Source organism: Citrus sinensis, chromosome 6 (genome assembly GCF_022201045.2).
Source record: "Citrus sinensis cultivar Valencia sweet orange chromosome 6, DVS_A1.0, whole genome shotgun sequence".
Classification (NCBI taxonomy): domain Eukaryota; kingdom Viridiplantae; phylum Streptophyta; class Magnoliopsida; order Sapindales; family Rutaceae; genus Citrus; species Citrus sinensis.
In genome coordinates this window covers 10637303-10650060 of record NC_068561.1, presented here as the reverse complement: position 1 = coordinate 10650060, position 12758 = coordinate 10637303, and the positions used below count along the sequence as shown (strand labels likewise).

General features: G+C 30.9%; 1 protein-coding gene across 1 annotated transcript; it reads right to left on the bottom strand.

Annotated features, from left to right (window-relative positions):
• Positions 1 to 10261: 10261 nt before the first annotated feature.
• On the bottom strand, positions 10262 to 10885 carry LOC107177480 (uncharacterized). Its single transcript, XM_015531337.1, has one exon. It carries the CDS (start codon positions 10883 to 10885, stop codon positions 10262 to 10264), a length of 624 nt encoding a protein of 207 aa, XP_015386823.1.
• Between the last annotated feature and the right edge of the window lie 1873 nt (positions 10886 to 12758).

The window sequence follows — 12758 nt, the reverse complement described above, 5'->3', positions numbered from 1 at the left end:
CAAATTTATTTTTCATAATTTTATTTTTGGTTAGATAAGTCCCTAATTTTGGTTATACTTTCTCCCTTATGGGTACATATATTTCAACTATTATTTAACTGATTTTGTGTTTAATATTCTAATTAACTTGGTAAGATTCCGGTTGTTTGGGTTAAATACCCAAATTATTATTTTTAGTTAGATTAGTTCCTAATTTTGGTTAATTTTTTTCATTTACAGGTTCATATGTTTCAACTTATTATTCCATCGATTTTACGTTTGATATTCCTACTAAAATTGTTAAATATCAAAATTTTGGGTTATGTTTCAAGTAACTTTCATTTTCCGTTTGATGAGTTCCTAATTTCCGTTGCACTTTCTCTCTTATTGGTTTATGTGTTTCAACTAATTGTTACTCTAATTTTGTGTTGAATATTCCCATTAATTTGGTAAGACTCCAATTATTCTGGTTAGGTACCAAATTTATTTTTCATAATTTTATTTTTGGTTAGGTAAGTCTCTAATTTTGGTTATACTTTCTCTCTTATGGGTCTATTTGTTTCAACTATTATTCTACTAATTTTGGTTTGAACCTTCCCATTAACTTGGCAATATTCCAATTATTGGGTTAAATAGTCAATGTACTCGTATTACCAATAACAATAATATTAATAAGGTGAATTATGTTTAACCCCTTACTATTTTAGTAAATATCAACTTACTATATAGTACTAAAAATCTTTATTACAACCCTTAATCTTTTCTAATATTTTGTCTATAATCTAAGTCCATTTTTTTTCTATTTTCTTCACTTGAATTTGATTGTGTGTGTGTGTGTGTGTGTGTCTATATATATACATACTTGAGCGAGTAATCTTTATACATATTTATTCTCATTTTATCATTTTAATTAATTATTTTTAGTTATCAAGTAAATTAATGCATTCATTTTCAGCTTTCTCTTTACCTTTAAATAATTTCTTCAAAAATTTGACAATAGATTAAAAGTATATATAAAGGTGCGTGCAATTGCTGTGTTTTTTTTAAAAAAATAATTTTTTAAAAGTTTTGACAGCATAAATTATAAAAAAAGTTTAAACTTACAAAAGTTAAAATTTTCTTAATTTATTTGTGTTGAATTATCTTTTTTCTCTTTTTGGGGGGATCAATTGAATTGATAAGATTTCTTGAACTTGAATTTATTTATACTTAAATTTTGATTTTTGTAAATGTTATGCTCATTTTATCATTCAATTAACCATATTTATTTATCTTTAAACTAAAATAAATCAAGAATTAAGATTTTTTTTGAATTCGAATTAAATTTTTACCACTCTATTTTCTTTTCAAATTAGTTTTAGTAATTTCCAACTACTTCAACAAAATATTTATGTTATTAATTATAAATATTATTATATTATACTTGTATTATTACCACTATTATTATTATTTGTTTTTTTTAAACTATTACTACAATTATTATTACTACAATCATGAGATTTTTTAACAAAATTTTTTCTTACAATGAGTATTCTTCCTTTTCATTTTTAAATATGTATATAATTTTCGATTTATAAAATAAGTTCTTCAATATAATTTTCAGAAATTTGTTATGCCCAACAATATGGTACGATGAAAATCTAACATTATAGTAATATGATTTTGCATGTTTAATTAATTTATCTTTTTCAAATGGTCTTTTTTACTCATAAATTTATTGACATTTATTTGCAAATAAAATTATAACGTCCTACTAATTTATCCGATGCACTTAAAAATTACTCAAATCAAGAGTTTCATTACAAAAATGAGAACTTCGATCACTTAAGCAGTTACTTACAATAGTAACCTAATGTGAGGCTTATTGAAAAGTTAAAATTGCAAAAAGAGTCGAGCCTAAAACTACTTTTGTTCAGAAATTTTTTTACAAACTTGTGAGAAAATAACTCTTTAAAAACTATTAATATCAATAAAACTATTACAAAATTAAATCAATTCACAGCTTCCAAAAGCTAAATCAAATGTTAATAATTTGAGATTTAGATTTCATGGGTCTCTGCATAAAAAAAATACAAAAACCAAATGAAATTAGAAAAAAAGGCTGCAAAAAATAACAAAAATATTCAAATTTCAAAGGTATGATCCAAATTCTTAGGCAGGATCAGATATCTATTGTTTTGAACAAAAAAAATTGAAACTTAAATATAAAATAACACAAAACTATATTCTAATTTTAACAACATATTTTTTTGATGATTTTTTAACAACAATATTCAAAATATAAAAAAAAAATTCTCGACTAGGGTTTCTAACAATGGAAGAATGAGAGGTATTTATATTTTGAATCAAAATTTGGGGAAAAAATTAAAAAATTGTAAATGTACGTGGTATTAAAACAAAATTGCTTTTTATCTTGGCGGTAGTTTTACCCACCTAAATGAAACCTAAGTACTTATTGTTTCACCAAAAATATAATTTAATTTAATTTAAAAAATATAGATATAAAATTTAAGCTTGTTAATATTTTTACGTAATTTTATATTTTTAGTTGTTATATAAATTAACTTAATTTTAAAAAATATAGATATAAATGTAAGATTGAACTAATTTTGTGATCATTGCACACTATTCAGTATACAAATCATGAACCATCAAGTGAGTGTAGTGTTACTCAAATAATTTGATTTAATTTAGAAATGTAATTGTCGTGCTTAAAGTATATAACTGTAAAAATAATTTAATATAACATTATTCAATATTAGTAGCATTCAATTTGTAATTATCCATATTATGTACCATTATAAATTTGATTAATGTTTAGCAAAAAAAAATTACTATACCAAAAAAAATTAAATAAAGTAATTAATTTGACATAATTTTGTATGAATCAATTTGCATAAAAGATTGTTTGTGAGTTTTATTTAAAAATATGAAATATTAGATGCTTTATATTTGTCTAATATATGATTTTTTTTTAGAGGGTATACAAAGAACATATATTAGCCACTAATAATAACAACAACAACAACATTTGAGGGGTAAGTATGATGTTTGGTATAATAATTATTCGATAGTTGGATAAACATTACAATCATTTTCGTAGGTAGGGATTTAAGTCCTTATATGTGTATTGTGGTTTGTGGGATATTGAGATTGATTTCTTCCAAATATTTAGGAATGAATTGTTTTTATTATATGTTTAGATACTTGGATTTTAATGTGATTAAAAGTTGATAAAGTTGTTTTGATAGTTTTTTAGGCAAAACATCATTACATTTATAAAGTAATATAAAAATAGTTTAATTGATATATAATTTATTTTTTAATTAATATATAGTTTATTGTAATTTTTATATTAAAATATTATTCTTATTAGTACTTAAGTTACATTTTAAAGTAAAATATCATTAAATTTATAACGTAATATTAATAAAATAAAATAATTATTTTTGTTTAAATATATTAATCTATTAATTTTACTTAATTATATTTTTATTAGTACATAAGTTAAATATATTAACTATTTTTTCATGAATTAAAAGAAAAAGTAGTATTTTCTTTTTTTAAGTTGAGGGGGTCTTTGATAGTTTTCTAATTTTAGATTGATTATCGTAATATTTACCTAACGTGAGGGAGCGATATGATAGTTACCATTTAATATTTGCCTCTTTTAAACAATTAAAATAATAATTAAAAGTACCGGTGGCCGGTTATTGGTTGTATTAATAAAATAATAAAAAGCGGCTGTATGAGATACAACCGCTGTATTATAAGCGGACCCTTCATTTATATATGTTGATTGGTGAATGACAACGACATGGCTTTTGGGACTTTTTATTTATTTATAGTTTATTAATCTTGTTTTTACCATCGAGTGGGAACGGGCATTTTCGAAAGTTTCGAGGAAAATACTAAAAAAAGAACGTGAAAGTGAAGAGGAATTTTAAATTCACAGCATGGGAAATATGAGGTGGAGAACGAACTTTTTCGGAGTGGGTACGGGTGTTCACCTTTATAAGAGATTCTCGCACTTCTAAGATTCAGTAAAATAAAAATATCAAAAATATAATAAATAAATAAATTAATCACAAAACAGAAATTTTTATGTGAAAAAATTATTTCAATCACTTTAGTATTTTGATATTTTCCTTAAACCTAAAATATCAATAATATTCAATTTTTCTAAAAACTGAACTCAATATTATACAAATAAGTGGATTCAACCTCCCCATATATAATGATTATTTCGTTTACAATTGAAAAATGGAGTAACTAAAAAAAAAAATGTCTGATCCGAGGCTCAAGATTTTGTAGGTTAAAAATTTTTGTTTCAATCAATAAGATTACAATAATAAATATAATATAGATCTTTAAATCAATTAACCATAAAAACACTCCATTAAAAAACATGACATCGAAATATATTTTAATTTCAGTTAGCGTCAAGTGTTCACACAATAAAGTTGATTGTTGGGAGTTCTCTTCATTTAAATTTAGATATTTGGTTTTTTTTTTATTGTTTTATTATGGTAAAATGGTTTCTCTCTTATTTGAAGTCTCCAATTCCTAAATAAAAAAAACCATGAACTTTATATCAATCTCTATGCAAGAACGGTGAAGCTATATAACTTTGGTGCAAGAGGATGATATAAAAAATTTGAGGGATTGTTTTTTCATACACACACGTATATATAAAATATCAATGTCTTTAAAAAAAAAGAAAAAGAAATCAAAAGAATAAAATGAAAGTTACAGATATTTATATGAGGATTTTTGTTATGTTGCATAATTATGTAACAAAAATGATTATATAACAGCCGTTGGATGAAAATTCAATTATTATAGAAAAAATATAATTTTATTATTTTATATTTCTACGACTGTTTGATAAAAATTCAACTGTTGCTACATAACCATGTATGTTGCATGATTATGTACCGTAACAAAGTAGAATATTCCTAACCAACAGCCTAAAAAGGCTATTGGAACTCATTTTGCATAGGTAAATGAGTTTCTAGAAGGAGTGAAAGAGAGAAACGAATCTGTCACTTTTTTTATTTAGTTAAGAGTTCGTTTTCTATTTTGAAATTTAAATAGATTTGAAATGTCTTTTTTTTTTTTTTTACATATTTAGTCAAAAAAAATAAATAAGCTTTTAGTATTAAAGTCGGTTTGATAGATAGATACGTGATTTTGAACAAGAAATACTACAATTACAAAACTAATATACAAAGTTCACAGAATTTATATCCCAACAGATACACGTACAGCTCTTATTTAAGTGGTTCTCAAACCATTCGCTGTGTGATAATAAGATAATAGGTAATTAATTATTTACACACAATAGTTCATAATAGTGTCATGTCGTGCGTTGTGATCCACTCAGCGAATTAGAAAACGAGTTGGGAAATAGTTTTGGGTCATTTACAAAATTAAACGGTCCAATACAAAATTTGCACCATCGACTTTGAAGTTTGAAAGCATTATTAACAAACCTATAGGAAGATCCACAACTAATCTTCATCAAAATCCTCGGTATCCTCTTCTCTGATCGTCTCCAACCTTGGAGAAATCAGAAGGGCCGGCGCAACTTCAATCAAAGAACTCAAATATCTTGTCTCCTTTGCCATTTCTCTAACTTAAAAGAACGTTTTCTGAAAATGAAAATTCCAAGGACCAAATTGCAAAACAGGCTTATGCCCAGGTGAAGGCAACGAATCAGTCGGATACTGCTTCCCTCAGCTTCAAGAAAAGAGATAAAATGAAAGATGTAATTTTCAAAACCTGCTTAAAACGTAATCTGAATTTGTTTATGAGAAGCAAATGAGTGCAGCAGGCCCTTTATATAATGCAATAACAAATGGAGTAAAATAGAGGCAACAGCGACGAACTGATAACCTTGGTCAGTCACCCACTCAAATGGAAAACGACATGTGGAAAATGAGAAAGATGGGACAGACACTGAATTATTGATTACACTTGGCAAGCTGTACTGTTTACACGTTTTGGTGTTAATTGTGAGAAATTATTGCATGTCATTGATGGAGCTTGACACTGACTGGTTTTGGTGTTTTCCGTTTATTTATTGGTTACTTTTTGTTAGTGCAAAGATTAGTTTTTAGGTTTGTTGAACTAAGTTGGTTCGCTCTTTTCATTCTTTAATAAGAAGAAGCATGCAAAATTGAATCTACTGCCTAACTTGATGCTAAAAGCGAGAATCTCTTTACTTTTTCGCTTAAATTAATAAGTGTATCATCAATTATCATATGGAACATAGGTTTTGCTTTCAATTCCAATGCAAGTGAACGTGCATTTCACTTCCAACAATTGGGTTAAATAGACTAAGCTAAATTCATAAGATTTCTACAGTATCTTATAAGATCATAACGTGTAAAGCCTTTTTTTTTTTTCCAGTTATAAGGAATTTTTAGTGCACATATTCGTATTTGTATGCTAGGGTCCTAACTTAAGATTCAATCTTAAGCATGACTTAAATATTGTATATTCTCAATGTGGTCTCATGTTTTTACTCGATATGACGTGCACTGTCATTTTTTTGACAATTTTAATACAATTTATTATTTTAAAAAATTACGAATGCTAATAATTGAACACTATACTTTATATATCACTCTAAATAATTTTACCAATTGAATCAATTAACAGACTGTTCTATTCTAAATCAAAGCCAAAAATGTGACTATATCTTCGGCTTTGTGGTAAGAACTTGAGCCATCAATTTCTAGTCCCAGCTTTCATGTTGGAACTTAAATTTTTTCTCTTAGTTATATAATTAGATAGGAATCTCTTCCCACAGAAAATGTGGGAGTATATATTGTTGGTGCAAATTTTGTCCCAACTTATGATATGGAAATTTTGACTGAGGACAACCCCCTTAGGACTTGTGTTCCTCTTTGTTAGATTTTATGATTGTGAGTTCATTCTTTGGGCTGATCTTTATGGGCCTTTATATATGCTCTTCTGAGTCCACTTCCTTAGGCAATCAGAAGGTCCTTATCTTGTGATACTCTACAAACACAAGAAAATGATCAGAGGGCCGGCTTTGCCGGTGTAAACCCTCCGACGGTCAAGTCAGTCACCGAACTTTTGGAAATATAAATTTAAAAAGAGAAAGATTAGAGGGAGAAAGTTAACATTTTCCCCTTTTGAGTCTCTTTTTTGTCTTACCTTTTAATGAGAATGAAAAACATATTTATCGACCAAACTAATTTGACTTGGGTCCTAGTTATTTTGATGACAAATGTCATTGTTCTTGTGACATTTGGCAACACTTGTCCTCTAGTGTCCATGTGGATTGACACATGGATATACAAACTTGTCTACAGATTAGAGGAAGGAACGTTTTATCCTTAAGTTATTTTTACTAAGACCTTGGGATCATAAGAGCCTTCAAACTTAGGAGGTTTGTCCTAGGATAAGAGCTTAGAACCTCAGCACGTTTTGAATTTTAAATCCTTGCCACATAGTTGATTTATCCTAGGTGATTTGTCTTACGATAGGAATCTAGGACCTTGGCTCCATTTGGGCTTTGAAACCTTGTTACTTAAGAGGATCATTCTAAGTGATTTGTCCACTACTTCGTGGGCTTAATTGGGAGGAAATTTATTAGATGGGCCTTATTGAGATTAAATTTATTTTGGCCTTATTAGACTTATTTTATTTTTGGTCCAACAGTTCCCCCCCCCCCCCCAAGTCTAAAATTTTTAAATAAATAAAAAATTTAGACTTTCTTATTATTAGTTTTTAATATCTTTAGGAGAATTTTCTCCAAGAATTTTATCCTTATGAGGGTTTTCTTTAAGGAAATTTTCCTTAGATTTTATCCTTATGAGGATTTCATCCTAAGATGATTTTCTTTAAGGAAATTTTCCTTATATTTTATCCTTAGGAGGATTTCATCCTTGGATGACTTTCCTTAAATTTTATCCTTAAGATGATTTTATTCTAAGATGATTTTCTTTAAGGAAATTTTTCTTAAATTTTATCCTTAGGAGGATTTCATCCTATGATGATTTTTTTTAAGGAAAATTTCCTTATATTTTATCCTTAGAAGGATTTTATCCTAGAATGATTTTCTTTAAGGAAAGTTTCCTTAGATTTTATCCTTAGGAGGATTTCATCCTAGGATGACTTTCCTTAAATTTTATCCTTAGGATGATTTTCTTTAAGGAAATTTTCCTTAGATTTTATCCTTAGGATGATTTTCTTTAAGGAAAATTTCTTTAGATTTTATCCTTATGAGGATTTCATCATAGGATGATTTTCTTTAAGGAAATTTTCCTTATATTTTATTCTTAGGAGGATTTCATCCTAGGATGATTTTCTTTAAGGAAATTTTCCTTAGATTTCATCCTTAGGAGGATTTTTCCAAGGATCTTTATCCTTGATTTCCATCCTTAGCAATGATTATTTTATTTCCATCCTATGATGATTTATTGATGATTCAAATTTCCATCCTATAATGATTCTTTCCATACGTGGATAATTTATTTCCATCCTAGGATGATTTTTGGAGATTTAAGCTATCTAAGGAGAATTTGATTCCTTCCTAAGAATATTTTATTTCTATCATTAATTGCCTTAATTGCAAATCCTCTTTAATTGATTAAGATCATCTCTCTCTCTTCTATATAATGCCTCATTTCTCATTATCTCATGCAATAGTTTACAAGAGAAAAGAGAAGAGGTTAGAGAGAAAAATTTCTCAAGGTGCCCGACAGTGGTGTTCATAGTAACTGGCGACGAATTTTTGGCGGCCTTTTGCCGACTCTCTAGTGATTTTCCTGTGACTTTCCGACGTCTTTTTGTGAGTATTTATTTATCTACTTCTTCCTTTACAGCCAGAGATCTTTCGGCGTTCATACTTCTTCTTTTCTGTCGAACTGGTTTCATCTTTGGGTTAGTACTTAAACGATGTACCACTACCCAAGGATCAATGCTTGTTATATCATTATGCGTCCAAGCAAACACATCATGAAATTCTTTCAGAAAGCTAACAAGCTGCTTCTTCAGCGGATCAGGCAATCGACCCCCAATCTTCACGACTTTACTCAAATCTTCACCAAGTGGAAAGTCTTTCAAGTCATCAACTGGGCTCGCCCTTTGATCATCTTTTACTATCCTAGGATCAAGGCTTGTGATTTGAAGAGTTTCTTTGCCCATCTTGAACGCTATCTCATAACACTCCCTTGCTTCTTTTTGTTCTCCTCGCACGACTTCAACCCCAGCTTCAGTTGGACACTTCAACACATAATGATAAATTAAAGTTGTTGCTTTTAAAGTATAAAGAGTCGGCTTTCCTAAGACAACATTATAGGAACTTGGTTGATCAACTACAATAAAGTTAACCATAGTGGTCACCTTAGTTGGGCTTTTTCCGAAAGACACTATAAGCTCTATAACTCCTTTAGGAACTACACTTCCTCCTGCGAAACCATGAAGTGAAGTAGTGTAAAGTTTCAGTTGTGATCTTTCTAACCCCATTCGAGCGAAGGTTGACAAGAATAAAATATCAGCTGAACTCCTATTATCAATAAGAATCTGATGAAGACGTTTATTTGCCACTGGGAGGGTGACGACTAAAGCATCACAATGAGGATGATGAACTCCCCTAGCGTCATCCTCGGAGAAGATTATTGGTATACCACGAACCATTGATCCTTGAGATTGATTAGTCAAATTAACCTCGGGACCATTGGGTTCATGTCTTGCTTGGCGAGCTAGATTTTTCCTTGACTTCCTGGAGTCTCCTGCAGCCGGCCCTCCCCAAATGCGATTGACATTAGATATGCTTTCATCACTATCTTCATTCTTTTTTCCTTTTCTCTTCTTTGAAGATTCTGGTTGCTCACTCTTCACTCGATCCTCGGGATTTCTTACATACTCCTATAGTTGTCCTTGTCGAATTAAGCTTTCTATTTGTTCCTTAAGCTCAAAACACTCGGAGGTGTCATGCCCATGATCTTTATGAAAATGACAATACTTGTTTGGATTTCTTCGGGATGGATTTGTCCTCATAGGAGGCAGAGTTCTAAACAAAGTTGGATTTCTTACCTGCATGAGAATTTGCTCCCGAGTAGTATTAAGCTCTGTAAAGTTAGTGAATTGAGAGGCTAACCGAGGACGAGTGTCTCGGACTTCAGAGCGTTCCCCAGGACAAAATTGGTCTCTTCTTAGAGATGGATCGGGTCTGACCACTCTTCTTTCTCTCCGATCATCTTTCTCTCCGATCATCTTTCTTTTTCTTTCCTTTGGTTGGTTCTCATTTCTCTTGATTTCTGTTCTTGAATCTTTCTTCCGCATTGGCATATTTCTCAACTCTCGCAAGCATCTCAGAGTAAGAAGTGGGTGGTCTTTTTGAAACTGACCACCATAGTTTTCCCATCTTAAGCCCTTCCATAATACCAAAAAGTGATATGCCATCATCATAACCATCTACTTGGATGATCTCATTATTATACTTTCTGATGTAGTCTCTTAAGGTCTCCCATTCCTGTTGTTTGACGGTCAATAGGTAAGTCACTGGTTTTCTTCTTTGTTGGGCACTTCGGAAGTGAGAGGTGAATTCTCTACTCAAATCTCCAAAGGATGAGATGAAGTGTGGCTGCAACTTTCGGAACCATCTTCGTGCTGCTCCTACTAAGGTAAGAGGAAAAGCCCGATAAAGAATTGCTTGTGATGCTCCTTGCACTTCCATAAGGGTGCGATACAATTCTAAATGTTCTGTTGGATCCCTCTGCCCATCATAAGGCTCCATTTGGGGTAAATGAAACCTAGGTGGATATTTTGCTACCATTATATCAGAAGCAAATTGTGGCTCATGTTTTGCTGTTACATCATCAAGTGGGCCCATTTCTCGAACCATTTGCTCAAGTCTCTGCATCATTTCTTATAATCCTCTGTCAACTTCCTCTCATTGGTCTAAACCTTCTCTGGTCATTCTCCTCCTAGATCTTCTTTGGTTAAGGGAATGCTTGAGATTATCTTCATTTAACTCTTCTCTAGACTTGTTCTAAAGGAGCCGGAATCAACCACATTACCTCCACTTGAGTTCTCGCCTTCCTTAGCTCGAGCTGGAAATTGGCCGAAGATTCTATTGAAGTTACGAGCCAACTAATCCACTTGTTGTTGAAGTCGAACAACACGAGGCTGTCCTCGACGTCTAGTGTGGCGAGGTGGATTCAAATGAGGATCTGAAAGAGGATGGATAGGCACCACGTCATCATCATCTAGGTCTCGTTGTCGTCTCCTTTGTCGGAAGTGAACATCCTCATCCACTCTAGATCTTTCATCATCAGCCTCAAGGTTATAGTACTCATTGTTAGAATCCATGCTCATAGTAGGGCTTCCAAGACTTTTATCGGAAGATCCCCACAGACGGCGCCAAACTATTGGTGTAAATTTTGTCCCAACTTATGATATGGAAATTTCGACTGAGGACAACCCCTTTAGGACTTGGGTTTCTCTTTGTTAGATTTTATGATTGTGAGTTCATTCTTTGGGCTGATCTTTATGAGCCTTTATATATGCTCTTCTAAGTCCACTTCCTTAGGCAATCAAAAGGTTCTTATCTTGTGATACTCTACAAACACAAGAAAATGATCAGAGGGTCGGCTTTGCCAGCGTAAACCCTCCGACTGTCAAGTCAGTCACCGGACTTTTGGAAATATAAATTTAGAAAGAGAAAGATTAGAGGGAGAAAGTTAACATTTTCCCCTCTTGAGTCTCTTTTTTGTCTTACCTTTTAATGAGAATGAAAGACATATTTATCGACCAAACTGATTTGATTTGGGTCCTAGTTATTTTGATGACAAATGTCATTGTTCTTGTGACATTTGGCAACACTTGTCCTCTAGTGCCCATGCGGATTGACACATGGATATACAAACTTGTCTACAGATTAGAGGAAAGAACGTTTTATCCTTAGGTTATTGTTACTAAGACCTTGGGACTATAAGAGCCTTCAAACTTAGGTGATTTGTCCACCACTTCGTGGGCTTAATTGGGAGGAAATTTATTAGATGGGCCTTATTGAGATTAAATTTATTTTGGCCTTATTAGACTTATTAGACTTATTTTATTTTGGTCCAACATATACTTATATCTTTGATACTGTAACGATGGATAAATCTGGATTGTGCCACAATAGAATTGATCTAGATTAGTCTTAAAAAATTTCTTATAACAAATATTAGTAAACCTTTGATTATATTGTTACACTTCGATAATTGAAAAAAAAAATCAAAGCCAACAATCACACAACGAGCGTCGTTGAATTAACAAGATCACATTTCACATTCTATTAATATTTTTTCCTGAATAAAGCATACTTTTTCAAAAGTTAAAGAGTTGAATAATTCTTTTACACTGGAACACTAACAATACGAGCAAAACAATTATATCTATAACGAAACAAATTATTTATAGATGATCGGACTCTGTGACTTGTAATAGGGTAATAATTATGTCTATGAAGAAAATAATGACAAGAATCGCATTACTAATAAAAAATCACATGTCAATTTATAAACATGTTAATCATCTTCCAGCAAAACTTACACCACCTGTTAAAAGAGAAGAAAAAAAGGTTCAGTTTACACGTATATAGAATCTTATCCCATTGGGTTAACAATGACTGAGAAGCAAGAGAAACAATTTGCCACTATGATCACTGCGTTCAGCATCCTCCTCCTCGTTGGATTCTTCAATGATTGTGTCCAAACGAGGAGAATTTGAAGGCTTCTTTGGGTAAATAATGG